This window comes from Eriocheir sinensis, chromosome 21 (assembly GCF_024679095.1).
Source record: "Eriocheir sinensis breed Jianghai 21 chromosome 21, ASM2467909v1, whole genome shotgun sequence".
In the NCBI taxonomy this organism is placed as follows: Eukaryota; Metazoa; Arthropoda; class Malacostraca; order Decapoda; family Varunidae; genus Eriocheir; species Eriocheir sinensis.
In genome coordinates this window covers 3492097-3517481 of record NC_066529.1, presented here as the reverse complement: position 1 = coordinate 3517481, position 25385 = coordinate 3492097, and the positions used below count along the sequence as shown (strand labels likewise).

General features: G+C 41.3%; 2 protein-coding genes across 7 annotated transcripts in view; one reads left to right on the top strand and one right to left on the bottom strand.

Moving 5' to 3' along the window:
* LOC127001528 (dynein axonemal intermediate chain 1-like) overlaps window positions 1–25385 on the top strand; it is a 68357-nt gene that overhangs the window by 38128 nt on the left and 4844 nt on the right. For 4 of the 6 annotated variants that reach the window (XR_007755326.1, XR_007755324.1, XR_007755327.1 and 1 more), the window contains 11 exons: window positions 1649–1889; window positions 4511–4659; window positions 5679–5861; window positions 5967–6117; window positions 6656–6817; window positions 7482–7603; window positions 8222–8350; window positions 9377–9557; window positions 10583–10811; window positions 10986–11219; window positions 11623–13923. Coding sequence is in view for 1 of the 6 variants with exons in the window: in XM_050866148.1 (XP_050722105.1) it covers window positions 1649–1889; window positions 4511–4659; window positions 5679–5861; window positions 5967–6117; window positions 6656–6817; window positions 7482–7603; window positions 8222–8350; window positions 9377–9557; window positions 10583–10811; window positions 10986–11219; window positions 11623–11764 (1923 nt within the window). In the remaining 5 variants the exon portion in view is untranslated. Of the gene's footprint in view, window positions 1–1648; window positions 1890–4510; window positions 4660–5678; window positions 5862–5966; window positions 6118–6655; window positions 6818–7481; window positions 7604–8221; window positions 8351–9376; window positions 9558–10582; window positions 10812–10985; window positions 11220–11622; window positions 14953–25385 lie in introns of those variants that run through there. The other 2 variants (XR_007755325.1, XM_050866148.1) reach the window with 2 other exon arrangements.
* On the bottom strand, window positions 14883–24719 carry LOC127001430 (long-chain-fatty-acid--CoA ligase ACSBG2-like). Its single transcript, XM_050865958.1, has 14 exons — window positions 24541–24719; window positions 23400–23456; window positions 22840–23012; window positions 22581–22714; window positions 21537–21700; window positions 21132–21285; window positions 20612–20850; window positions 19882–20039; window positions 18244–18350; window positions 17683–17831; window positions 17282–17410; window positions 16026–16222; window positions 15442–15642; window positions 14883–14979 (listed from the first exon to the last, which is right to left on the bottom strand). Exons 2-14 carry the CDS (start codon window positions 23448–23450, stop codon window positions 14883–14885), a joined length of 1953 nt encoding a protein of 650 aa, XP_050721915.1. The 5' UTR covers window positions 23451–23456; window positions 24541–24719.

The window sequence follows — 25385 nt, the reverse complement described above, 5'->3', positions numbered from 1 at the left end:
TATGTGTGTTACTCATCCCGGTGGTAGTGTAAGAAACGTTTAAATAATGTTGGCTCTAAAGGACCATACTCGCTTAGTGCATTCGTGGATGTTTACAAGCTAGACATTATGCTTCTTCATCTTCCTTCTCTTCCCTCGTTAACCTTTTCCAGTATGTAGTTATCTTCAGCTGTGGGTCTTAGTGCCTCCTGTTTATTGTGTTTTGTGATTTTTTTATTATCTTTTTGTAGTCTTGGTCTGTAAATCTTTAATAATCATCTTTTCAATCATTTTTTTTCCCTCCTTGTTTCCTTGGCCTTCTTCAGTCTGGTTTTCCTCAGTTGTGGTTCTTGATTGGTTCCTCCTCCTCTTGTTCACTGTGTTGATATGTGATTGAAGTCTTTTTTGTATTCTAGGTCTGAATCTTTAATCTTTTCAGCCTTTCAATTTGTTTTTCTTTGTGGGTTAGTGTATCTCACTGGCTGCGTTTATGTGATTAATGTTTTTTTTTAATTGTTTTGCATTGCGCTGTGGTTTTATTTTCTTTCTTTAACAAATCGTCTGTTTCAGTATAATTTCCTTCGTGCGTTGGTGCATTCTATTCCCCGTGTTGATGTGTGGTTTTCTCTCGTGGTCGTAGTCTTTTATTTCACATCTCACTCTTGTTTATGTTTCGTGGTATTCTTTTCGCATTCTGTCGGTGTGTCGAGATCGCATGTTTCCCAGCACGCCTAAAAAAAAACTTATGCAGTGCCCTCAGTGTCTCATGTGCGTGTCCGTCCGTCCCGCCCCAAGGCTGTGAGGGTGGCGGCAGAGGCTCGGCGTCGGGAAGCCCAGCAGAGACGAGGCTTCTGTGGAGTACTTCCTCTCTGTTCCTTCGATGAGTCTGTGGGCGGCGACTAAAACTGAAAGGATGCGTTATCAGTGGGACTTTACTTTTTATTAAGGATCCAGTTTCCAAGCACTATTATATTTTTTTCTATGCTATGATCTGGCCAAATTGGGTGACTGTTGAATTTTATCTTATATGGAGTACATAATTAGAAAAAAACTGTACTAGACACTCAATGTACACGTCATGGACCACACAAAACCGCATTAAGACCTATAAGCTGGCATTGTAAGACATTTTCGCTTCTCACATCAATTATTTCTAAAGGCTAAAGAGGAGATCAATTGGATTCTTATGAGTGTTTTTTTAGGTTCTTGCTACTGGAGAAGGGTCAAGCTACCACCAGGATCATAAAACTACCCCTGAAAATGCCCCAAACTCCTATAAAAGCCTTGTCAAATACGGTAACTTGGGCGACGAAATGTTTCAAAATACGACCCATAGTAACTAGACGCCCACGTATAGAATTACCACATCGGCAAGAACATAACGTATACAGCATAACGTACCTACTGATTATCGTAAGTGTGTGTACATTACCGTTGCCAGATTGTCGTACTCAGAGTATAGTATTTACCGGTTTCTGACGCCTAACTATTGCCCAGAAACATCAGAATTAACTATTTTAACGATAATTATAAGTGAATCTCCTTATTGGGGTCCACGAGGCAGTTTTTGGATCGGAAGTCGGTAAATATAAGAGGCTGAGTACGACAATCTGGCAACGTTGGTGTACATGCTGGCGGGAATGGTGGCGTGCAAATCAGTTCTTCCCAGCAGGGGACGCGGGAGCCGGACGTGGTGATCCGCCTGACGACAATCAACAAGAGCTCGAAGGACGAGGTGCGCTACAGCTTCACGACGGGGCGCTACGAGGCGGTACAGGATGAGGACCCGCTCCTGGACCTTCTCACGCTGCCCTCCCGCGTCGTGCACAAGAGTGAGGCGCCCCTGGCCAAGCTGCTGATGCTCCCCACGCTGCCCCCGAAGCCCCCGTCCCCGGCGCCCGATTCCCCAGGTAAGGCAGCGAAGGTTTTTAAGAACACAGCAATGTACTGACGGTCTTAGAAATTCCTCGAAGTAATTTGTAAGGAATCATATTTTCAGAAGTTACTTATTATTCTCACACGTACAGAACACATAATTAATCAACATTTTTATAACTATGTGGCTGAAATTTTCCCCTCGTATCCGTTGTTAATGGCGCCGTAAGTGTGCTCATATTTCGCCTTATGGATGAACCGGCCCTGGGTAAGACGGGCAAGTAACCAGGTGGAGAGATGAAGTTTGATGATGGACACTAACGTCAGTCAAAGAGGTGGAGAACGTTTGGAAAGGTCTTTGTCTTGTAGTGGCTAGTAGTGGCTGATGATGATGGTGATAGTGTTGCGAATAGGGAGGGAGTTCAGAGGCTAGCAAGGCACGAAAATAAAATCACAGGTTGAATGTACGCGGCAATGACTGGCAGGAATGCAAGATATAATGAGCTGAGTGTCGTGAGGAGCGATAAATCACCCGACGGGGGCTGCCGGACAACATAAGCATTGCGTGAGGGAGGAACATGGCAGTCAAAGCAGGGGCCAGAAAAATTAACGATTGTTTGAGGAATGCATGCGTGCGCCCCTCCCTCTCACACAGCGGCAAAAACAGCAGGCCAAGGACAAAACAAAAAGCCCCCAACTCGATGTCCCCACAAAAAAGAAGACGGCGGAAGAATAACCTAAAAATCATGTTTATTTAAAGAGTTATCTTGATACTCTTAGCAAGTTCAGAAGAGCAGTTGGCATAATATACAAACAACTGAGAGACCGCAGTACACGAGAATATAAATACTTCAATCATTCCCGCACGTAGGCACAGCAGAGCACCCCAATGCAAACGCGTGAGTGAAGCCTTGCCGGTCACTACACCTGCTCTCCGCCGTGCGTGCATGGCGAGACACGTGTCGAGACTTGAGGTCCTCGTAATTGTAAGAGATTAGACGCTGTAATTGTCACGGGATGGCGCTGCCTCACGCTCACTGCTGCATGCTTGGCGTTCGCTCCCCAAAGAGCTTGAAAGAAGTCGCGTAGTGTGACGACTGACCTTTAGAGTTTACAATTTAATTTTCCTTGCCCCTCATAATTGCCGATTATCACGTGGTGCTGCATGCCTGGTGCGCCCCACCGGTGTGTGAGAGACTTGTTCATATGCAGCCAAGTATGATATTTCACCTTTTGGCCTGTGGAGCTTTGGATATTTTGTTCGTTGCCTCATGTACGAGTGTGTATCCCAGACCAACAAAGTCTTTACATAGGAAGTTTTATTTTTATTTAGCATTAAAGGAAGCAGCTCAAGGGGGAAAAAAGATGATAGTGAGAAGAAATGCCCACTAATCACTGCCCCTGTGAGAGAGTTAAGAAGAATGGTAAAAAAAGGTCAATTTCAGGAGGAGAGGCACTTTGATACTTGATAGACGTGATTGCTCTGCCTCGCGCTTCTCGGAACGTGCTGCACAGGAGGGCGAGGGTCGTGTAATCAGTAGTGTGATGGCCGTATTTCAAGCTCTTCGTTACTAATTATGTCCGTTATTAGCAACTCATAAACCAACGTCGGCTACTTAACTATTTTTTATCCCTATTTGAATTCCACGTACTTCACTCCAATTATTTTTTTCTAGGCTAATTTGCTCCATCCCATTACCCGCTGAGAAAATTAATACCCTGCATATAGCCAATAGCCTGCGAAACTAGTTCAGAGAAGGCTTGCGAGGAGCGAGATCTGGGGCGGTATTCTCAGACGCTTCCACCTCGCACATCAACTATTTTCAAAGGTCGAAATGGAGATTAATCGGGTTTTCATGAGGATTTTTTCACATTTATGGTACAGAAGAAGAGTTAAACAACCACCAGGGCCATTAAACTACCCCTAAAAATGCACGAAACGCCTGCGAAAGCCTTGTAAAATATGTGTAATTGGGCGCCGAAAGGTTTGAGAATACGGGTCCTGGCGCGCTGATGTAGGAGCTGATGAAAGAGTGGCCGAGGGAGGGAGGGAGCTCGTAGTGTGTGCGCCGATTTAATCTCTGACCTGACTTTTACTTTCATTGCTCATCTGTTAATAGTTTTACGCATAATATGACCGACCCAAGTCCATTTCTTTGTTCCTAATTATTATAATCACTAGAATCGTCATTACACGTAATATACTTAACTATTTTTTCTTGTTCCTAATTATTATAATCACTAGAATCGTCATTACACGTAATATACTTAACTATTTTTTTCTGTTTCCTAATCCATAACCTCTTCGTATCTCTTAGTGTTATAGCTTATCTTCCATTTTTCTTTCCAGTCCGCTTTGCACACCTCTTAGCTCTTCATCTAGATACCATGTGCGGTGCCAGGTTTAGGAAGTATGCAAGGATACAATTTTACCTACATCGCTATAAAATCTGCGGCAGTTTCATCAAAAATGCGTCCAGCAGGGCCTTAGTGTCATAAAGTCTACGGTATTTGGTGCGAGGATTTCATCACTGCGTCCAGCGGCTTAGTGATTAAGGTCTACGGCATCTGGTACGGCTATTTTATCACACCAGAGAGTTGAGGTAGCTACAGGGCACACCTCGGATGGTCATGAACTGTTGTCCTTCATCCACAGGAGACTCAGAGGCGGAGGAGAACGTGCATGAGTTTCGCCCGGGGGAGACAAGACACGTTACCTACTCGGTCCGTCCCAGGGCAGACACACAGCCCAACCCCTTCAACTTTAGTGAGCGCGTCTCCCAGACCACTAGAGTCTCCAAACGGGTAAGTGCCTCGGGTCTTGTTCGGTCATGTATTGTGAGGCAATCGATCCTTTTCTTCCTATTTGTTTCGTGAGGAGGACAAATGAGCTCAGAAATGCTTCATTGCCTATGTTCAATATCTTAAATGAGTGTCTTTACATAGGAAGTTTTTTTTTTAGCAGTAAAGGAAGCAGCTCAAGGGGAAAATAAGATAATAGTGAGAAGAAATGCCCACTAATCACTGCCCCTATGAGAGAGTTAAGAAGAGTGGTCCAAAGAGAGGTCAATTTCGGGAGGAGAGGCACCTTGATACTTGGCTTCTATGCTATTGTAAGTTTGAAGTGATGATGGTGAACAGGAGTTGGAACATGGTGACTGGTGCTGCATGAAAACTATAACCACACAAAAGCAAATTACACCAAGAGCAAGGAATAATAGTGATGCCTCTCCCATCTTCCCTTCACTGTCCCCCTGCGCACCATGTTTCCCTGTATGTATTTTTATCCTTCAAATCCTCCTTTCACTGCCTCTTCAAGCACTGTATCTACCATCATGAGTCTTTATTATGTTCATCCTTCACTGCGCCTTTAACCCGGTAGCAGTGACCGGCCAAATTTGTGGCTTTACCGTGTAGCAGCGACTGGCCAAATTTGTGCCATGATATAAACCCCCCAAAATAGATGATACATAATCTAATCACAAATGCTTTGATATATATTATGAAATGGTTTGTGTGAGGGGTGATTTTTTCTCATTTTTCTCGCTTAGAGGGACCATTAAGAAACATGATCCTCGCTGCTACCGAGTTAAATATCATGCCCTGTCCTAACTCTGTCTCTCTCCTCCTCCCTTCACTGCCTCTTCAAGCACTGTATCTACCATCATGTGTATTTATATATGTATCCACCCTTCACTGCATCATCTTAACTCTGTCTCTCTCCTCCTCCCTTCACTTCCCTTCTAAATACAATGTCCTCTATGCAGCTTTATGTATCACCTCCACCCTCCAGCATTTCCTGAGCTCCTTGTCCTCGCCTTCAGAGCCTGGGAGTGCAGACCTCGCCACCACCCTCCACCACCTTCTCCCGCTGTGTCGGCCTCTACAAGATCTACCAGGCATACAAAGCTGACTATCGCAAGACACTGGAGCTGGAGATGGAGATGGAGAAGAAAGACAGGGAGAGGGAAAGGGAGAGGGAACGAGGAGCACCCAAACCTAAACCAGTGAGGGAGAGATGAGTGAATAAGAAGTGAAGCATAAAGAATGTGAGTAAATGAATTGATGAAGCAGTTAATACCCCTCCCCACCCACCCCTTACCCCTCTGCAGGCCCTGGACCCCATTGTAGTAGTGAAGCCGCCCACACCGCCGCCACCCCCGGGGAAGCTGGGCCCTGATCTCCGCCTGCCGGGGCTCCTCTGGGCGGCGAGGGTGGTGGAGAGGATGGTCAGCCAGAACACTTACGATGACATAGCTCAAGGTGTGTGTGACTGTGTGTATGTGAGTGTGACTGTGACTCTGCGTGTGTGTAAGTGTGTGTGTGTGTGAGAGAGAGAGAGAGACAGAGAGAGTTCTTCAATTCACTCACCTGCAATTACTTCTCCCTTGTTCCCTTCCTCACTCTCTCTCTCTGTTCCGTAGTAATGTTGACTCAAGCTCCAAACTCTATCCACATATTTGTTTATTTTCGTGACTTATGTTGTCATTTCTATCTTAAACAACATCAGTAACATTAGCCAATCAGTGACTACTCCAGGAAGGGGACATTGTTTAAGAGCAAGCTGTTTGGAAGTTAAGTACACCATTATAGATTTTCAGCACATACTTTTAAGTCACGAGTTTCTCTGGTTCCCATTTCTGCCAGTTCACTGTTACAAATTTCAAGTACTAAGTTACAAGTCAAGTTTCAAAGCATTATATTCATTCATCCACACTTCAGCTTGGGCAACTCCTCTTTTCTTAGCAGGAGAATGCAGCGTGTAGTGTAAATTTACCTCATCTTTATTCTCCTTATTCAGATTTCAAGTACTGGGAGGATGGCAGTGACGAGTTCAGGTATCTTGAGGGTTCCCTGCTGCCCCTTTGGAAGTTCCACCATGACCGTTCCCGTGCCTTCATTGTGTCTGACGTGTGTTGGAGTCCCGTGTACCCCGACCTCCTCGCTGCAGCCTACACCACAGGTCAGTGCCAAGGGAAAAGAATGGGAAAAAAGGCATAATTAGTCAGGTAATTTATTGACCATAGAAAAAGTATTAAAAAGAATTAAAACATCACCAAGCTGCAGGAGTGGAGCAAAAAGTGGCTGCTACAATTCAATGAAGAAAAATGTAAAGTCATGCACTGTGGGAGGGGATATCCAGTATACCAACACCACATGGGAAACACTCCACTAGCCACCACAGCGGCAGAGAAAAACCTGGGACTGTTATGTTACCAGGCTACCAGTGAAGGCAAGATCCGTGCCAATCGCAGCGGATGGGTTAACGTATACAGAATATCTGATACACAATTTCAAATAATATATAGATGACATATGAGGGAGAGAGTGATACATTGGGGGTGATGAAACAGTGCTGTGAAGAGGTTCGGGCCCCACCCATACTGACATCACATTTGTGTCGGACTATTATAGAAGGATTAGTTGAGAATGGGACTTAGTAATGATGCAGACTGGACACAGCTGATTAAGGTAGTACAGATGGGACAGAACAAGAGGCTGTGTGTAGGTGTAGGTAATGACAGTAGTATGTAGTGACTCATGCTTTCAATTTCATCTTTGCCGTAGTTACATCCAGTTCTTAAAGGCTTGCATTTGTATTAACATGGCTTGGTTCTCTTGCACAGGGGACATTGGAGGGCCAGAGGGTGGAGGGATGTTGTGTCTGTACACCCTCAAGAATCCTGCCACACCAGAGAGGGTCTTCCACACGCCATGCGGTGTTCTCTGCCTTCACTTGCACCCAAAAGTAAGAGCACAGTTGGGAGAAATAGGGCAACACAGAGAAATGGGAAAGAATGAATAGGAAAGGAAGAATATGAGAAAGAAGGAGAAGGAAAGGAAATATAGGGGAAAGAAAGTGAAGAAAAGGAAGAATATGAGAAAGAAAGAGGAGAGGAGTAAGAGGAGGAGGACGACAAAAAGGAGGAGAGGAGGAGGAGGAGGAGGAGGTAGGGAGGTATTGTGTGAAGAGGAAAGAGGAAGAGGAGAAGGAGGAGGAACAGGGTTGGGAAACTGGGGCGGGTAGTAATAGTAGTGGTAATATTATTATTATCATTATTATTATTATTATTATTATTATTATTATTATTATTGATAGTAGTAGTAGTAGTAGTACCTGTAGTAGAAATGCATAATACATAGTTGTAAAAGTAGTATCTGTAGTAGTTGCAGTAATATAGTAGTAGTAGTGGTTGTAGCAATGATGTTGATGATAGTAGTACTCAAATTAAATGGTGGTATAAGTAGTAATAACTGTGGTATAGTAATTAGGCCAGTACTCACTCTCTATAGTTTTTCCTCTGTCACACACATCTGCAAAGCTAAGGTTCGCCAGGTATTCACTGTCTATCTATATATTGTGCAGCACGGATATGTGGTGGCGGCGGGCTGGAGCGACGGCACGGTGGTGATGTATGATGTGAAGATTCCCACCAGGCCCATCACCATCACCTCCACCTGCCTCAACGAGAAGCACCTGTTGCCCGTCACACAGGTAAAGACCAATTATGACATGAACTTGAGGTTTAATGTTTTATCCATTTATCTAAATCTCCAACGTCCTGTCTCCTTGTTGGATATTTCATCAATGAGGTGGCCATGGCAGAAGCATCGCTAATTTTCCCTGGCCCAGCACTCCATTTCACCACATTTATTCCCTTTCCTGCCAGCTCTATCTCTTTTTGCCCCCCCACCATATTCATCAACTCTATTCTTCCGTGATTTCACTGGTAGTTTACTCCTGATATCCTCCCTCAATCTTACCCTCCTACACTCTTCAAAAGGTCATCTTCATCCATTATTTCATGTTTAAACCCTTTAATCTCATCTAATCTGTCTATTTTTTTCTTCTTCTACACACCTTACATATCCTACTATTTGCTCATTTAACTTTAACACTGACTTCTTGTAATCTTTTTTGTCTGTGTCCTCCATCTCTGAAGTTCGGTAGGAAGATATGAAGCTTGAGGGAAGACCTGTGTTTCATCTATGTCTTCCTGGATATTAAGTAGAGTAGGCACAGTAAAATACATGTTCTCATCAAGTTACAGTGGGGCACATTTCTTCATATCATAACTGACTCCTGTTCTTCTTTTCGGTTCAGTGGATGGAGGCGAGTGTGAGGAAGACCAGAATAATTGTCTCTATAGCCCTGGATGTGGAGTAGGGAAGGCACTTTAGGACACATGCCTTAAATACTTAATCCGGTAGCAGCGGGGATCATGTTTCTTAATGGTCCCTCTAAGCGAGAAAAATGAGACAAAATCACCACTCACACAAACCATTTCATAATATATATCTAAGCATTTGTGATCAGTTTATGTATCATCTATTTGGGGGGTATAGATCATGGCACAAATTTGGCCCGTCGCTGCTACCGGGTTAACTTCTTTCCATTCATCTTTTAGGTTTGGCAAATAGAGATGGTCTTGGGACGATGTTTTTTTCTCCTTGTCCATGATAGTTAGAGTAGGCACAGTATGATACATGCCATCATTGCTCCCTCTCCTCCATATTTTAGGTTAGGTGGATGGAAACAGAGCCCGGGGAAGACCTTTGCTTCTTCTCGGTGTCCCTGGATGGCCGCCTCACCCAGTGGCTGGTGCACGCCATGGACCTACAGCACATGCACATCCTGGACTTCAACGTGGTGGAGCACCTCAGTGGCAGTGTGCCTGTGCGTGACAAGGTGCCTCTTGAGGGTAGGGTGTCTTCCTCTTGTCTGTCATAATGTCATAATGTTATTTGTTTTAACTTCAGAAGGAAAATTTCATTAGTCACATGAGCTTTGCAGGTATTCAATACGGGATATCACGACACCTTTCAACCTAGATTAATAAAATGTTTAATTTACATACTTCTGTCACCTTTGTATGTAGCGGCTAGTCATGGGCATTGTTTTATCTCATTTTTCTCTTAACCCGCCTCTTGTACTGTGAACAAAACTATGATAGAACTGGAGATAGTTTTTTTATGGAGCAAAGCCCAGCTGGATACACCAAGATATACAAAGATATGGTGTGACTATGAGGAGCCACCCAGGTTGCACATGGGAATTCCTAAAAAATGTCATTTATTATTTGCCCTAACCCAGAGTCATCAATTACTTCTGCTTCACTTTCCCTTTGAGAGGCATGGAACACGGTGGTTCAACTATGGGCCTATAGCTGTGCATTGATATTTTGTTGCCTGTAAACTCTTGTATTAATATTTTAGTTTATTCTGCCTAAAAACAAAGTATCTGTGACTAAGGCTTTGTAGTATATGAAATAATACTAGGTTACTTGCAGGCCTTGCCTAGAACTCTTGTATCACTGAAAGAGCATGTATTATTTTTTACCTTAATATAAATTTTAGGTATAAAAAAGAAAAAAAAAGAATGGAAGGGAAAAAAAGACATAATTGAATATGTGGCCCTTGATTTATAAGTTTAGGGATGAAGTAGCCCAGTGTGTCAAAAGTTCCACCACACTGGTGTAAAGTATCACATGTTTCCTCTTAGCACTAATGTAAACAGAGTATCATTTAAATGTCCAGATTCATTTTCATTTAAGAGAAGTACAGCATCTTATGTATTCTTTTGGCAATCTCTTTCAGGAATTTGTAATTTTGCATTCTAACCTCACTCTCCTTCTAAGAGGATTCAAAAATCCTCTCAGCAGTCCCTTTCACTCACTGATTGCGGCATTTAGATTCACTCAATGTCTATCTCAGTGATGCTTTACAGGAGTGGCTACATCCATGGCCTTCAGACCTGATGACGTAACAGTTGTGGTAGTGGGTGTGGACACAGGTGTGGTGTTCCAGTGCTCCACCACCTGCCCCACCCACTCCCTCTTCGTGTACCCCGCCCACTCCTCACCCGTCAGGAAGGTGGCCTGGAACTCACACCACCACCAGATCTTCCTCTCCTGCTCTGTTGACTGGACTGTCAAGATCTGGCTCCAGCATAATGTGTGAGTAGTCTTGTATCACTATTGTAGTATATCATGCTTTAGGATAAGGCAGTGGTACACTTTTACCACTGGGCAGTCTCTAAATCTCAAGCCCTAGCAAGGTCAGGAACCACTAACTCAATGAATCAGTGAACTGGTGAGCATGCCCCTCACTAAAGGCTCATTGGTGTCAAGGTCGCCACTGGTGGTGCTGGACGTGGGTGGCGCGGTGGCAGGGGTCACATGGTCACCCTTCAGCAGCAGTGTATTTGTGGCGGTCACAGACGAGGGGCGAGTGTATGTGTACGACCTCTTTCTGAGGCGCTGCCGGCCACTTTGTGTGCAGAGCTTGCTCCAGCGGCGGCGAGTGGCAGCCACCTCTGTAGCCTTCAATCCCTTCCACCCCATCATTGTAGTGGGTGGAGAGAGGTAAGATCTTAATTCATAAGTATGGCATCATGAACATGAAAAAACAATGGAATAACTAATGAAACATGGGAAGTCATGTGACTGTATCAATTTGATAGACATCTTGAAGAAGAGATTATATAAATTCATGGAAAAAAAGTGTAGGTGCTGTTAGATTTACAAGAGCTGCCCTTTTATGTAGACCAACTGGTCTCATGCAGACTTTTTAGGTTCTTATGTTTTTTTTTTTAAATATCAAAAAGAAAAAATAATATATATATATATATATATATATATATATATATATATATATATATATATATATATATATATATATATATATATATATATATATATATATATATATATATATACACAATTTAGTCAGATAAATAACTTCTGAATTTGTTGTTTTTTCCAACAGAGGCCATCTTGTTGCCCTGAAACTGTCACCCAACTTGAGGAAGCCTCACAAGGATGCCAAAGGAGCTGACGCTCAGCGACTGCGGGAACTTGAGGTGTACAAGATGGAGCGGCTCATTGCTACCAGCAACAACCAAGGCTGAGCACAGCCGTGGCCATCCTGAGGCTGTGATATAATGAGGGCAAGATTAAAGAAAGGGCTACTGGGGCTATAGCCTTGGAGTGCCCACAAGACAGACAAGATAGAAGGTTATGCCTCACAGCATTGGAAATCAGCCTATTAGGGGCCTCCACAAAATACCATGATGCAGAGGCACCTCAGAAGCTCTAAATTTAACTTCTGTGTTTACAAAGTCTTCAGTCCCTCGCCTTTTTAGGACTGGCAGAGACACAACAAAGCTACAATGGTGCTGTTACGAGGCAACAAGTGTCATGAGGTGAATCTTCCAGGTGTGCAGATGTGTTAACTGTTAACTGTTGTCAGGGACAGGCTATTATGATGCTCTCCTGAGGAAAAGACTGTCCTGAAGGTGTATCCCTCAGGCATGCAGACTTGCTGGTGCTTGACTGGCCATTACCAGCTCAAGGTGGTATCAGGCACATGCACAACAATGCTACAATGAAGCCCTCCTGAGGGGGAGGTGGTGACACAGTGGTCAGCTTGGGCATGGTAATCCCAGGGACCCAGGTTTAAATCCCACCACAAGCAGCTGGCAACCTTCAACCATCGCCTGGTGACAAAAGATTACCCACCTGGTGTCCAGATCTTCGATCAACCTTTATTTCAGTGATTTCAGTCAAGAAGAGCACCAGGGGTCAGCATGGCCCAGGCATAAGATATATCACAGCAGCAACATATAATAAAATTTGCTGGTGCCACAAACAGGCTTGGGCCATCTTCCAAGCCCCTAAAGAGAGCCTACCAGCACTATGAACGGACAAATAAAAATAATAAAAATAAATAAAGGAGTGTCATGAAGGTGTATCCTCCATGTGTTTGTTTGGATAACCACTTCCAGCTCAAAGTGTTTCTGCTGGAAAACATTTTCAAGAGGTAACAATGGCATACAGCAGGAGACATGTTAGCTAGTCAGGTGGAAAAAGACAGGATCAGTATTGTGAGAAGCAGCTTCAGTGTATTGTTATTGCCTTCAAGAGGATTCAGTCCCCATCAGAGGTTCTAATGTTTTCTACTTCCTGTTATCTGTTTTGCAAGGTGAGCAAAGGTCTGACTAAGTCGTAACAGTTTTGAATATCTTCTTTGATTGTCAAACTGTTGATTTTGAAGCTTGATTCAACTAAGTGCTCAGGAGACAAGTCTCAGAGCCACAGTGATCTTTGCTTTATCCTCACACCTATTTTCCCTGATTTGCCTTTTGTACATCTCAGAATGTTTGAGGGAAAATAACAGTTTTGGCAATTAACGTTCACTATTTGAACCAAGGAAGCTAGGAGTCAGTTGCTGCAGGTGATCAAATAGCACAATTTGTAAGTAGCATCCTTCTTGGTAGTATCATTCCAAATTAAATTGGCTCACTGTTGGGTATGAGCCTCATCCACACTGGTCAGTTTTGTACTATTGGTTCATTGATAATTTTGTTTTGTGTCTTCCTTTACTCAAATCATCTACTTCTTCCTTGGTCTCCCTCTCTTTCTACCCTGTACCTCCATTCTCATTACTTGTCTTCCTACATAGTCTAGTATCAGGAGATGTAATGTAGCACAAACCAAAATGAAAAAAAAAAAGTGATGTTCCAGATGAGTGAAGATCACATGGTGCAGCCACTGGTTCCATGGATAATTGGGATAAAATTCAAGTAAGGCAAGGTTATGTATCCACCAGATTCTCACACTACTCAGGACACTGCTCTTCTTTGACAACAATGCAGTGTCCTCACGTTACCTTGTAACTTTTTAAGTGCTCTACAAATCAATATAGCTACCTGATGAGTGATTAATGTTATGTATGCTGTTAATATTTAACATAAGTATCAAACAATTTTTTAAGGTTTTGTACATAAAGAAATTTGGCAAAATAAGGATTAAAACCATAAATAATATTGATACAATATAAAACTAATACTTTTAATTATATGTTAAATTAAATTAAGATGAAATTGATTTGATAAGAATAAAATATTTATTAAAAAGTTTGAACATTTTTTCTAAGTACTAAAATACATTACATCAAAATATATCCTAAAAACATTATGCTCTCAATAGTCTTAAATGATAAGTTGAAGCATGAATTAAATTTTGCTAAAGATTCAGGAGTACATGCACATTCTGATGCCTGTGCCAGGTGGCTGATTAGCATTCAATAAAAATTTGTGGAAAGGAAATTAATTCCTGCATCTTTTCCTTCACATACTAAATATACACACATTAACGTTTGCCTTTATTTTGTAGATCTTTTGTGTAACCTGTATCTCATTCTATAAACAAGTATAGAGTTCTCCTATATTATCATATTACAAACTATAGTTGTATATGTATTTCTTTTTCTATGTACACTATACATGTGTAGTTATTTATACTTTTACAGTGGGGGTAGCTGCCAGGCACTGACCTTCTCCCTTGTAATATTTTTCTAACAATAAATGACTACAATACACTGACATCAACAATCAGTGGCTAATCATATACCAGCAGGTAGTGCAGCCTGTTACAGCAAGAGCCAAGACAGCTTTATACCGAAGCAAACAGGGTGCGTGCTGTGGGTGGAGATCCTTTACAACAGCAAACAAGTAAGCACTCAACATGAATCTTCACTTTTAACTCATTTAAATATTGAACAACCTGCTGGAATATCCTTAGAGTGAAAGTTTATTTTTTTTCTTTTTACAATATTTTCTTATTTGATTTATCATTTACTCATGTACATTTTGGTAGCAGTGACCATCAAGAGTCAAAAGATACCAAAAGATGCCAAAGATACTAGCTCCTCATGCTACCATGTGTGCTGGCATACAAGGTGTGTGGTGTCTTAAGATGACCTCAAAATTTCTGCCAGTAAATCATTTACTTTAACAGTAAACATAAGCATCTTAATTTTTCTTTTTAAAGGAAACTTGATTATAGAAATACAGGAAAAATTTCAAGATTTGCATTTCCAAACTCTGAGCCATTAGTGTGTGGAATTTGATCCTCAAGACTATAGTCTACTTTTTAGTTTTGACTGGTCTTGTGAATTGTACATGGAGTCAATGATATCTGAATATTTTTCTAAAACAAAGCTTCTTTTCAACTTCAGTGTGTTATTTAGTTCACCTGTAGGAAGAGAAAAGTCGTGAGGCAAGAGTGTCCAGCGCTGCACTCTCTGTGCTCTTGATATGGCACTCTCCCCAGAGTGTTGTATCTGGGGAGAGAAAAAAGTAATTGGAAATCCATACAGAGGAGCCAAGACTGGTTGATATACAGAGGTGAGCAAGTGCGGTACTTAGTGCGGTAGTACCGCATCACAAAAAAAGTACTGCACTACTGCAAAATTTGTGAAAATACCGCACTAAAAAATCCTGCTGTACTCTTTTGCGGTACTATGAAAACTATCGAAGATGACATTTGCAGCGCGGCATGCTCACAGAATTTTTTTTTTTTACAGTGAATCGGACTCGATCAGTCAATCGGTATCAGTCGTCAGAATCAGTGATTCAGTCATTCTGACTTTTCAGTTATTGTTCAAAATTAAATACTGAATAGACAGACTAAACTACTACACTGCGAGTCTTCTTTAACCCGCGCGGTGCCGGCCATTTCGACCCTGGACCCGTCCATGGTGTCGGCTTATTTTTTATTTATTTTTTATTTTATTTTAGCATACCTCTCAATTCCCTCCTGTATGGCAGTAGCCAGAGCTCCTTGGGGGTTCTGCTCTACCTCAGCCAAAGCCTCAGTCACTGTGTGCACGTGTGGAAGCCCGAGGGTCACCATTGCTTCCCGGCAAGGTGGAGTCAGTGTGCTCAGTGGTTCTCCGGTGTCCACATCAACCTCTGATTTCAGAGTCAGCAACATTGACAAATACCTGTATTAATGTGATTCTTTGAATTGCATACATAGAGAAAGGGGCTATGTACATTAGAGATAGTGAATGTGTAACTTCACACTTATAAATCAATATAAATCAATAATATAAATGTGAATAAAATTAAAATTTGTAAGAGATTCCTGCAAGCCTGTAATAAGGGCTTTTTTTAATACACTCCCTTATAAAAATGAAGATTGAGCATTTCCTAATTAATAGGTTGCCTCATGACAATATTGAAAATATGTGAAATAATTAAAGAGAATAGGTCTGCAGTGACCCATTAAACATGAGGTCAGATGTCACACTTAACCTGCAACCATTCATTTATGTACGTACTCAATTCTGAAAACAATCTTTCTTAGATTTTATCTTTCACTTACTTTCTTTTGTCCCCAATCAGCATTGCATTACTGATGAACGGGAGTTCCTTCAACACTGCTCTCTCAATGAGCACCGGGGGAATGTTCTCACCTCCAGCTGTGATGATAAGCTCTTTGATGCGTCCAGTAATATATAGATATCCTTCATCATCAAAACTCCCAATGTCACCTGTGTACAGCCATCCCTCGCTGTCAATCTGCACCAAAGAGACAATGTATTGCAGCCATACAGAAAGGTAATTAGAAAGTTTTGCAGAGCTACTACACTGCCCATGTCATTAACCAACATTTACACATAAACAGTTAGGGGGGCAGCATAGTGGCAACAAAATTGTCTGTGCTCATGAAAAGGGAGATAACTTAGGGGAAGGAAATTGCCAACCAACTTCCATAGGTATTTGCTCTGCACAAAGGCAGGTGGTTGCACAAGCTGTCTGATGTTCCAGACATACAGTGATGTCAGACAAGTTCATTCCTGTGGGCACTGTGAACATATGTCTGGATCAGAATGAGCAGCAATAGAAAACTAAATGACAATACTTTTACAGTAAAAGGTTAACAGCTTCAAAATTTAGTGGAATAGATTACTGAATGGAAGTATTGACAGGGGGAGAGAGATAAGTTAACAAGAGGTATCTCATGTAGGCTGATATGCCTACCAGTCACCCTAAAATACTTAATCCTGCTTTACTACCCTTTCTTCAAACATTCACTATGTATTATCTATCTTCATCCATCATAGGCCCTTCATGCGCACCAACTGTTCCATCCCTGATGGTGACATTTTAATTTTCTCTCCTTCCTGATATTCCCTCAATAGTTTTTAAGCCCAGTCCACACAGGCGTAGAATGTCCGTTACATACACATACAAAAGCGAGGCAGAGGCAAGTGAACGAGCGGTGGATGGGCAAAACTCTCGCCTTTGTCTGTGTTTGTGGCGGAAAGTGTGTGCCCGTGTGGACAGAGCCTTAGGAATAAATTTCAAGGGTAAAATACATACTAATTTGTATTGATTTTTTCTCGAATCCTCGCCTAAACTTTCCTTTACATTTCCCTTTGCTACCATAAAACTTATCAAATTAATCTATTCCTGAAAATAAACAGTAAAAAGACTGATGAAGAGGTAAAGAGGTGTTTGCAAGGCTGAGCTGAGTGAGGATGCTCCATGTGAAACATCAGAGATGAGACAAAAGATAAGAATAGTTCAAAGGTTTTTTTTTACAACAAACATCATATCAATGTAATCCAGACTTACTGTTTCATTTGTTTTATCTGGCATCTTCAAATACCCCATGAATATGTTTCGTCCCTTCATTAATATTTCTCCTTCTCCGGGCCGGCATCCGTCAAGGTAACTTAAGCGGGATTTAATGTGACGGTCAATCTACGGAAAGAGAATTTGTTTGTGTAAGCAAACTGTGAATATAAGAAAACAAAAAGTCAGTATTTTCTCAGTCTTACATAACATGATGTTACTCCAAAGTGTATAACCCTCTTAGGGCTCTTCATTTACATGTATTTAACAATCAAAAGACAATTCATCAAGTTACATATGAGTTATACATGTAGAAAATCTAAGAAAAGTCCTCTTCAATTGTCACTTCAATTACATTACATTCAGTCATTTCAATGCCCAAACATGTGACTACTAATTACCTTGCCAACACTTCCAAGTTTCCACGTTCCTCCCTCAACCGTAGACATTGAACCTAAGCTCATGCTCTCTGACAAACCATAGCCCTCCATAATGGGTAGATCCAAGCTCATGAAGTACTCCAGAACATCCTTGGAAATTGGTGCAGTTCCTAAATAGTAAAGAAAGGCAATCACTTACACATAAATAAATAACATTTGGCTAACCTAAGAGATGGAACTTTCCTCATAAATGGAAATAAAGTGAAGTCAGATGATAGCAGCCACAAATGGGAGACTTGCTGACATTAACTCCCTTGAGTGGGAGGGTTTCATGCACACATGTTTACTCAGTATCTTCCATGACCCATTAAAGGCAAAGTTTGGTTCTAATCTACAAGACTGTCCCCTTTATTGTGATCATTTGCCATTAAAGCAGTTTGACTGATGGCATTAGGTATTTCCCCACCCACTAAAACTCAAAAATAGACTTAAAACAATACCTCAACAGTTTAAAATCAGTGAATTGCCAACCTCAAAATAAAAGTAACAGTATAAATAAAACTTGATTGCAAAGAGGCTCACCTGAGACCAAGCTAGTTGCACGAGACATGCCAATTGCCGCCTTTACTTTGTTGAGGATGAGTGTTTTTGCGAGTGCATTGGCCATTGTCTCATATGCTGTTAAGGTTCTAGGGAAAAAAAATCGATGTGCCAAGTTAACAAAACACACTATGATAGCTAAAATTTTGCAAAGGAGCAAAATAATGGTACATATATAACTGCATAGTAAAAGCAATGAATAGTATACACCAACATGTGTTATAGATGATACAAGGCATAGAGTTCAATGTAATATATCCAAGCTTGTTTTCTGTAAGCTAGTGGGCCCATACTTATAAATACATAAGCCGTTTGACTTATGTCTCGTCTCAAAGGCAAGTTTTCACCATAGCTGGGGCTCCAGCCGCCACGGGTACAGGTAACTCTATTTACGCGAGTATTGTGTCCTTGAAGAGGTCGCGTAAATAAAAAACAATGTAAATCAAACAAGAGGTAGGTTTCTATCGAAAAATAATTATTCACTTCATTCAGTGGAGAGAGAGAGAGAGAGAGAGAGAGAGAAAAACATATCACCGAGATATCCACTCAGGCACTCAGTCTCACCCTTACTCGTGTGAGGAAGAAATGAGGGACACCATGTGCGACTGGCTAGTATTGGTACCGGTACCGAGCAGTCTGGTATCGATACCGTACCATATAGCTGGTACTGTTAGCACTGGTACTGGTACCGGTACCTGTCCACCCCTATTGTTGAGTAGTGTGGCAGCATGGGTACTGTATTGTTGTTCAAGTGGCGCGCGGGAAGAACTGAGCTCAGCTGTGTGGCCGCGGCGCCGTGTGAGTCCAGTTGCGTGAGACATCCATAAAATATCGCGTATAAGTGAAAAAAAAAAGTGTAAATTAAACATTTATTTGGATTTTGGACCCCGCGTTATTACAAAAATGCGTAAACCAAACACGCGTAAATCGAGTTACCTGTAGTGGGAAATGTAAAGTTGCCAACAATGGCAAAATCAGTTATCTCATATGAAAATTAATGGGTAAGAATACCTTAAAATGGTGAAAGTATTGAATAGAAGTACATCATATCCATAATAATAGGGTTTTGTAAGGCTATAGTGAGCATTTGAATGTAAAACGATTTTGATGAGGCACGCTGGCTGTCTGGCAACACCCGTCAATGTTTACATTTGAAGGTCGAACCTCAGACGAGACCTAAGATTATTCCTGCCCGGGACCAACTTTAGCTACTCACGCCATGTCTCAGATTCACACCCGGCCAGCTCCACAGCGCCGGTTTGGGCTCTTAAGATGAGCCTGAGACGAGGTGTTACCTTTATAAGTATGGGCCGTGATGTCGGAGATGGCTTGCCTCTTCCTAACCTCTCAATGGGTCTGTTGTATAGTCAGAAATGTGTCATTTTTAAAGTGTTCTGTGATAGTTTGTTTCTTCTTTCTTTCTTTCCAGTCTCTCCATGAATATTTTTTTGAGGAATATTTGATTTACATTAAAATACAGTGAAAGACGTTGAAGCATGATTTCTGTTCAAGCATATCACTATAACTCAAAGATCATAATCACCATCATTATCAACTTATTCATAATGTATTTCACTGCATAATTTTCAGTCATTCCTTTTACGGTAAAGAGGATCAGACCTTCCTTCCTTTATGGCATTATAGTAGTTCAGCCCATGATATTTGGCCCAGGAGCCAACAGCTTTCTTCAGACCTCCTACTTGAGCCCCAGCCTCCTGCATCTTTTCATACATCTTTTCCCAGACCCTCGGAACAGCAACGAAACGAGTAGGCTGAACCTGGAGTTGAGATAAGGTTATTCGAGAGTGTGCAAGTAATAAGTCTTTTTAGCACAAGTTTGATATCTTTTTTAATAAAGAATAAAAAAGCTAGACAATGGTCTGATTACCAAGTAAATAATTTCTATAACAAGGTAAAATATTGTAGCTTTTTTTATCCAGCCAGACTTAACAAAAATTAGCAAACAACATGCACAAATAAGATGTTACCATATTTTTTATATCCAGGGACAATAAAATTAAATTACAAAACTATATACAGTGGTCCCTCGTCTATCATGGAGGTTAGGCTCCAGAACCCCCCGCGATAGGCAAAGTAGCGACCTTATATTTATTTTATTATTTATATATATTTTAAAGCTTTATAAACCTTTCCCACACTCTTATTAACCTTTCACACTCTTATAAATACTTTCTACACTCTTAAACCTACATAATTTTAACGAGCCCCATGCGTAACTGTGCATGCGTGAGGAAGCCACATGCATAAAAAGATGTGTACTATGTGTATCATTAGCTATTAGTAAATAGTTGAGCTGAAAGTGGGAGTTCAGTTATAATTATCAACCTACTTCAAGGAGGGTCTGTAGTAGGGTGCCCTTCAATGCATCTGGCTGGGCAAAATACACAAGGCCAGCACACACGGTTGCTATGTAAAGGTCTAACAAGTGGGCTGCCAGGTGGCTCAAAGGAAGGTAGGACAGTGCAGATTCTTGACCCATTATCAGTGACCAGTCTTGTCTGTACTTGTAGACTGCCCAAACTATATGATCTTGTGAGCACATTACTCCTTTTGGTGGCCCAGTTGTCCCTGAAAAAAATAATAAATAAATAAAATAAAATAAATCAGAAATACCGTGCTTCTATCTTTTTTTTTACTTTGATATACTATGTCTTGATATCTATAGTTTTTTTTTTAACACTTCCTTTCACTCTAAATATATGTATAGGGTTTCATATGATGTTCTCATGGTTATGGAGAAGTTTGAATATTTGCATTACTTTGCTCTTGAAGCATATGTTACTATCTATGGAATAAAAATCAAAGTGTAGATTTACGAATCGCATGCATCCTCAAAAATGATGCCTTACCAGAAGTGTAGATGAGCGTGCAACACTGGTTCACTGCAGCCAAGGAGAGTCTTTCATCCAGGTGTGTGTCCCTCTCAGCCATGCCCACGGCTAAGAGCTCGGGCCAAGACAGTACTCCAGGTGCTCCTGGGATGCCAGACCACTGAATGATGGCCTGAGAAAAATAATATATATATATATATATATATATATATATATATATATATATATATATATATATATATATATATATATATATATATATATATATATATATATATATATATATATATATATATATATATATATATATATATATATATATATATATATATACACACACAATTTAGTCTTGTTTTCATTACATTGATATTAAAACTACCAGTTACAAATTATAAAAATATAGAATATACAAGAACTTTTAACCTTTATGTTAGGAAGGAAGCGCTTGACAGCTAGAAATTTATTCAAGCAATCTTGGTCCTCTACAACAATTATTTGAGCTTCACAGTTGTCAGCCAAGTATCTGCAGGCCTCTGGAGAGTTGGTGGTGTACACTCCTGTGGAAAGCCCACCAGCAAACACTGCTCCTGTGTGAGGATGACATGAGGGAATGAACTTTTGGACACATTACTATCTATGACTCTGATGCCCTGTTCTCTTTATGAAATCCCCCTTGCAGAAGTCTCTAGGGCTCCCTGTTGGTGCCCTTCCTTCTTGAAGCACCAACACCTTGCATGCAACCACAGTACTTTCTTTCAAATGCATTCATTAATTACAGCAGTCCATCTGATCTGTGGTCTCCCAGACACCCAATGCAACTCATTTTTTGAAAAATACAAATAACTGCAAAGTCAAGTGGAGCTTTTTAAAATCAATCATTAACCAACAGGGCCATGTGCTGGAGAGCGTTGCCTCATCCACCCTATGATTGGATTTATGGGGTCCTCTGAGCATGTCTCATTGAGTGCCACCTTCATATTACAAGTAATTCATGGCAGGATTCATTGGTTTTCTTGAGCTACGGGCTCTGTGAGAGCCTCATCAGCTTTCTCCACAAGAAGGATTCTTACACATACAAGCAGGTGAGCAAGTTCACCTTTTGGGTTGCCTGCCATATCCTCAAATAGCCAGAGTTGGCATTCACTTTTTCTCACAGTAATGGAAGCAACTAAGGGCGCGCACACACACACACACACACACACAAAAAAAAAATCTTCACCCCCTCCACACACTCCTAGGTGCTGTTTCTTTCCCTAAAAAGGTTAGTGTTCAAATGGTGCCATAAGTTCCACTGTTTGCTTTTTGCTATACGGCCAAGTACCAACTATAGATGACAGGGTTTTTGTATACTGATGGAAACAGAATTATAAAAAAAATCCTTATACATGTCTAGTATATATTACTGGTTTTACCCCCCCCAAAAAAAATTGTACAAGGAATCTTTGGACTCCAAAGGTATCTACTTACCATAATTGGCTATGGCCCATTCAGGAGAATTGAAGCCCATGATGCAGACACCATGGAATCTCTCTAGACCCAGCTTGATAAAGGCCTTGGCAACGGTCCTGGCTTCCTCAAAATATTGCTTGTAGGTCCAGTATCTAACACAATACCTTTTAGTTAGCATAATTATACATATCACCTTTCCTTTCTGATCTCAAAATGCATATCATTAAATTCATGATTTACACACAGGAGCAAGAAAAATGTAAATCGACATGCATACTTCCACACTCCTCTTTTGACGGCCAGTGCATTATGCTGTGGATACTCTTCAGCGATTTCTCTCATCATGGTGTATACAGACTTGGGTTTGAAAGATGCAGCCTCCTCATCTGATAACGCAAGTTGTACAGCTCCATCTGCATCCCAAGTCTTGAAAGATGCAGCTGGGATGACCTTGACAAGATACAGATGAAAACAGAGCATGAAACTTTATTATGATCTACCATTTGCTTCATTTGTCTCTCACTGTATCTGCTGTTGATAAATGATTTCTCAGTATTTATATATATGGGCCGTATTACAGGTCAAACCTGAGAAGTTTTGGGCCCCTACAAAGGTCAGTTTTGGGGCCATACTACAAGTCCAATCCAAGATGTTTCGGGTCCCTACAGAGTTGGGGATTAATAACTCTGTAGGGACCTGAAACTTCTCGGATTGGACTAGTACCGTAATACGGCCCCTAAACCAACCTTTGCAGGGACCCGAAACTTCTCGAGTTTGACTTGTAATATGGCTATATGTATAATATGTATAATAATACCAAACGTTTGCCACACTTACTTGGTCTGGGCCATTCCGATAAAGCCTGCTGCTTCCATCAACATCAGCCATTGTGTTCTGAAAGAGCTAAAATCATGAGCAGGATTCAAAGTTTGGGTTAGTTTCTTTTCTAATACTTAACTTTTAATACTGCTGATAATATCAAAAACTTTAATTTAGGATTTTTTTTATTGCAATAATTTTAAAGAAGCAAGACACTGTATACTACAAATACTGAAAATGTAGGCCTCATGCTAGTGAGTGACTTAAAATTATCAAGATAGAGTGTACTGTTTGGGAGATAAGGCAATGAAGCTGCATGAACAGGATAAGAGAGACTTGTTGAAAGAGGCTCAAAGAGATGACCAACTACATACAGTGCTTCAACATAGCAATTATTTTCAATGCCCATTTCTCATTCTTTGCTAACACAAGTATCTCAGTCCATGTTGCATCTCTTACTTAATCTGGGACTAATGGTGAACTATGATGCATTCACTTCCCTAACCCTCTCTCCCTTCGAGTCATTTTAGATATTCAGGTAAATTTGACATTGCTTCTCAGAATTTCCTCAAGTGTATGTAAGGGAGAGTACACAAGCATGCAGCAGCCCTTGCCACCCTAATAAAAGCCCCTCTATTTACCTCCTAAAACTAAACCTTTAACCTGAAAACTCCTACAATCCTAAAACCCCTAAACTCATAAACCTAAACCTATAACAGTGGAATGGGCGACATGGACCTTGGCCGCGTAGTGTGGCAGATCAGTCCCTGGGGGTTCAACGCTCCCAGCTGATTGATAGTGGATTGGTAGTTTCCCGTCAACCCTACCCAAGTTTGCAGTGGGCTCATTTACCACCAACGATGTCGGAGGATATTTAAGATCAGTTTGACCACAGACTTGCCATGATTGTGTTGTTAAGTGTCTGTGCATATTGTAGTGCCTTTGCTTACGACAGTGGGATTTCTGGCGAGAATATAAGACTGTTGATAACCTCTTAATTATTAGTTTTATAGTAGAATGATCAATAAACTGATTAGATATATCAAGGATGACAAGCCAGCTTTTGTTGGTGAATGAGATTTGTTTTTAATGTAGCTTTAGTGCCCTGAGTGGCTGCCCATCAGTGGTAGGGAGTGGCAGCCTGTAACGTTAGCCAAACCTGCAGCACCGAGGAGGGAGGGGAGCAGCACACCTTATCCACTTATCCAGGCGACTGTCACTGCCTGGAACACAACGAATAGCACTAACTCATCCTCTGAAGCCGTGCGCTCGACCTGTTGGACTTGTGAAAGTTGTGCCACGGCCCACGAGTCTTGTGTGGCCAGACGATAAGATGCGTGACCTTGGGCCGGGAGATGATGTGGTTACCAGGGCATGGCTTTTGTCTTTAGTTTTCGATCTTTTTATTCCACTATCGGTCTCTACTAGTCTATACCCCACGTGACAGCTGAGCAGGCTTCTATACATAATTATTAGCTTGGTATCATTATGGAGAATGTATCTCGTTATAAACATGTGCTATTTAAGATTTGAGACAAGCTCCGTGGACCTTCCATTCATAAAATGCTCTATTTAAAACGTGACCAACTAGGCTGCATTGTGTAGTGCTGAGTTGCCTGATGGGCGAACCTCCCATAACCCACTTAATCAGTAGGGTATCTCTTTGGCCGACTGGATAAGGAGTGGCTCTCCCGTTACGCTGGTCGCGGGTTCGATACCCGGCACCGGCAAACCTTTCCTTGTCTTGATTAATTTCTCGTGTGTTTCGTTACACGCAGTGGCTGTGTGGGGGTATAGTAAGAGAAAATTCTGTCATTTCAATTGTAGAATAATCTCGGAGAACAATATGCTCCGTGGATTTTTTTTTAAAGATTTGTGACTTATGTTCGGAGGCGATTTTGACCCTATGCATATTTTTACCTCGGGACGTACCCTACACCATTAGAAGCAGAAAAGCATGCAGATTTAGGATCTTGGCTTGTAAAACTGATGCGACGAAAATTA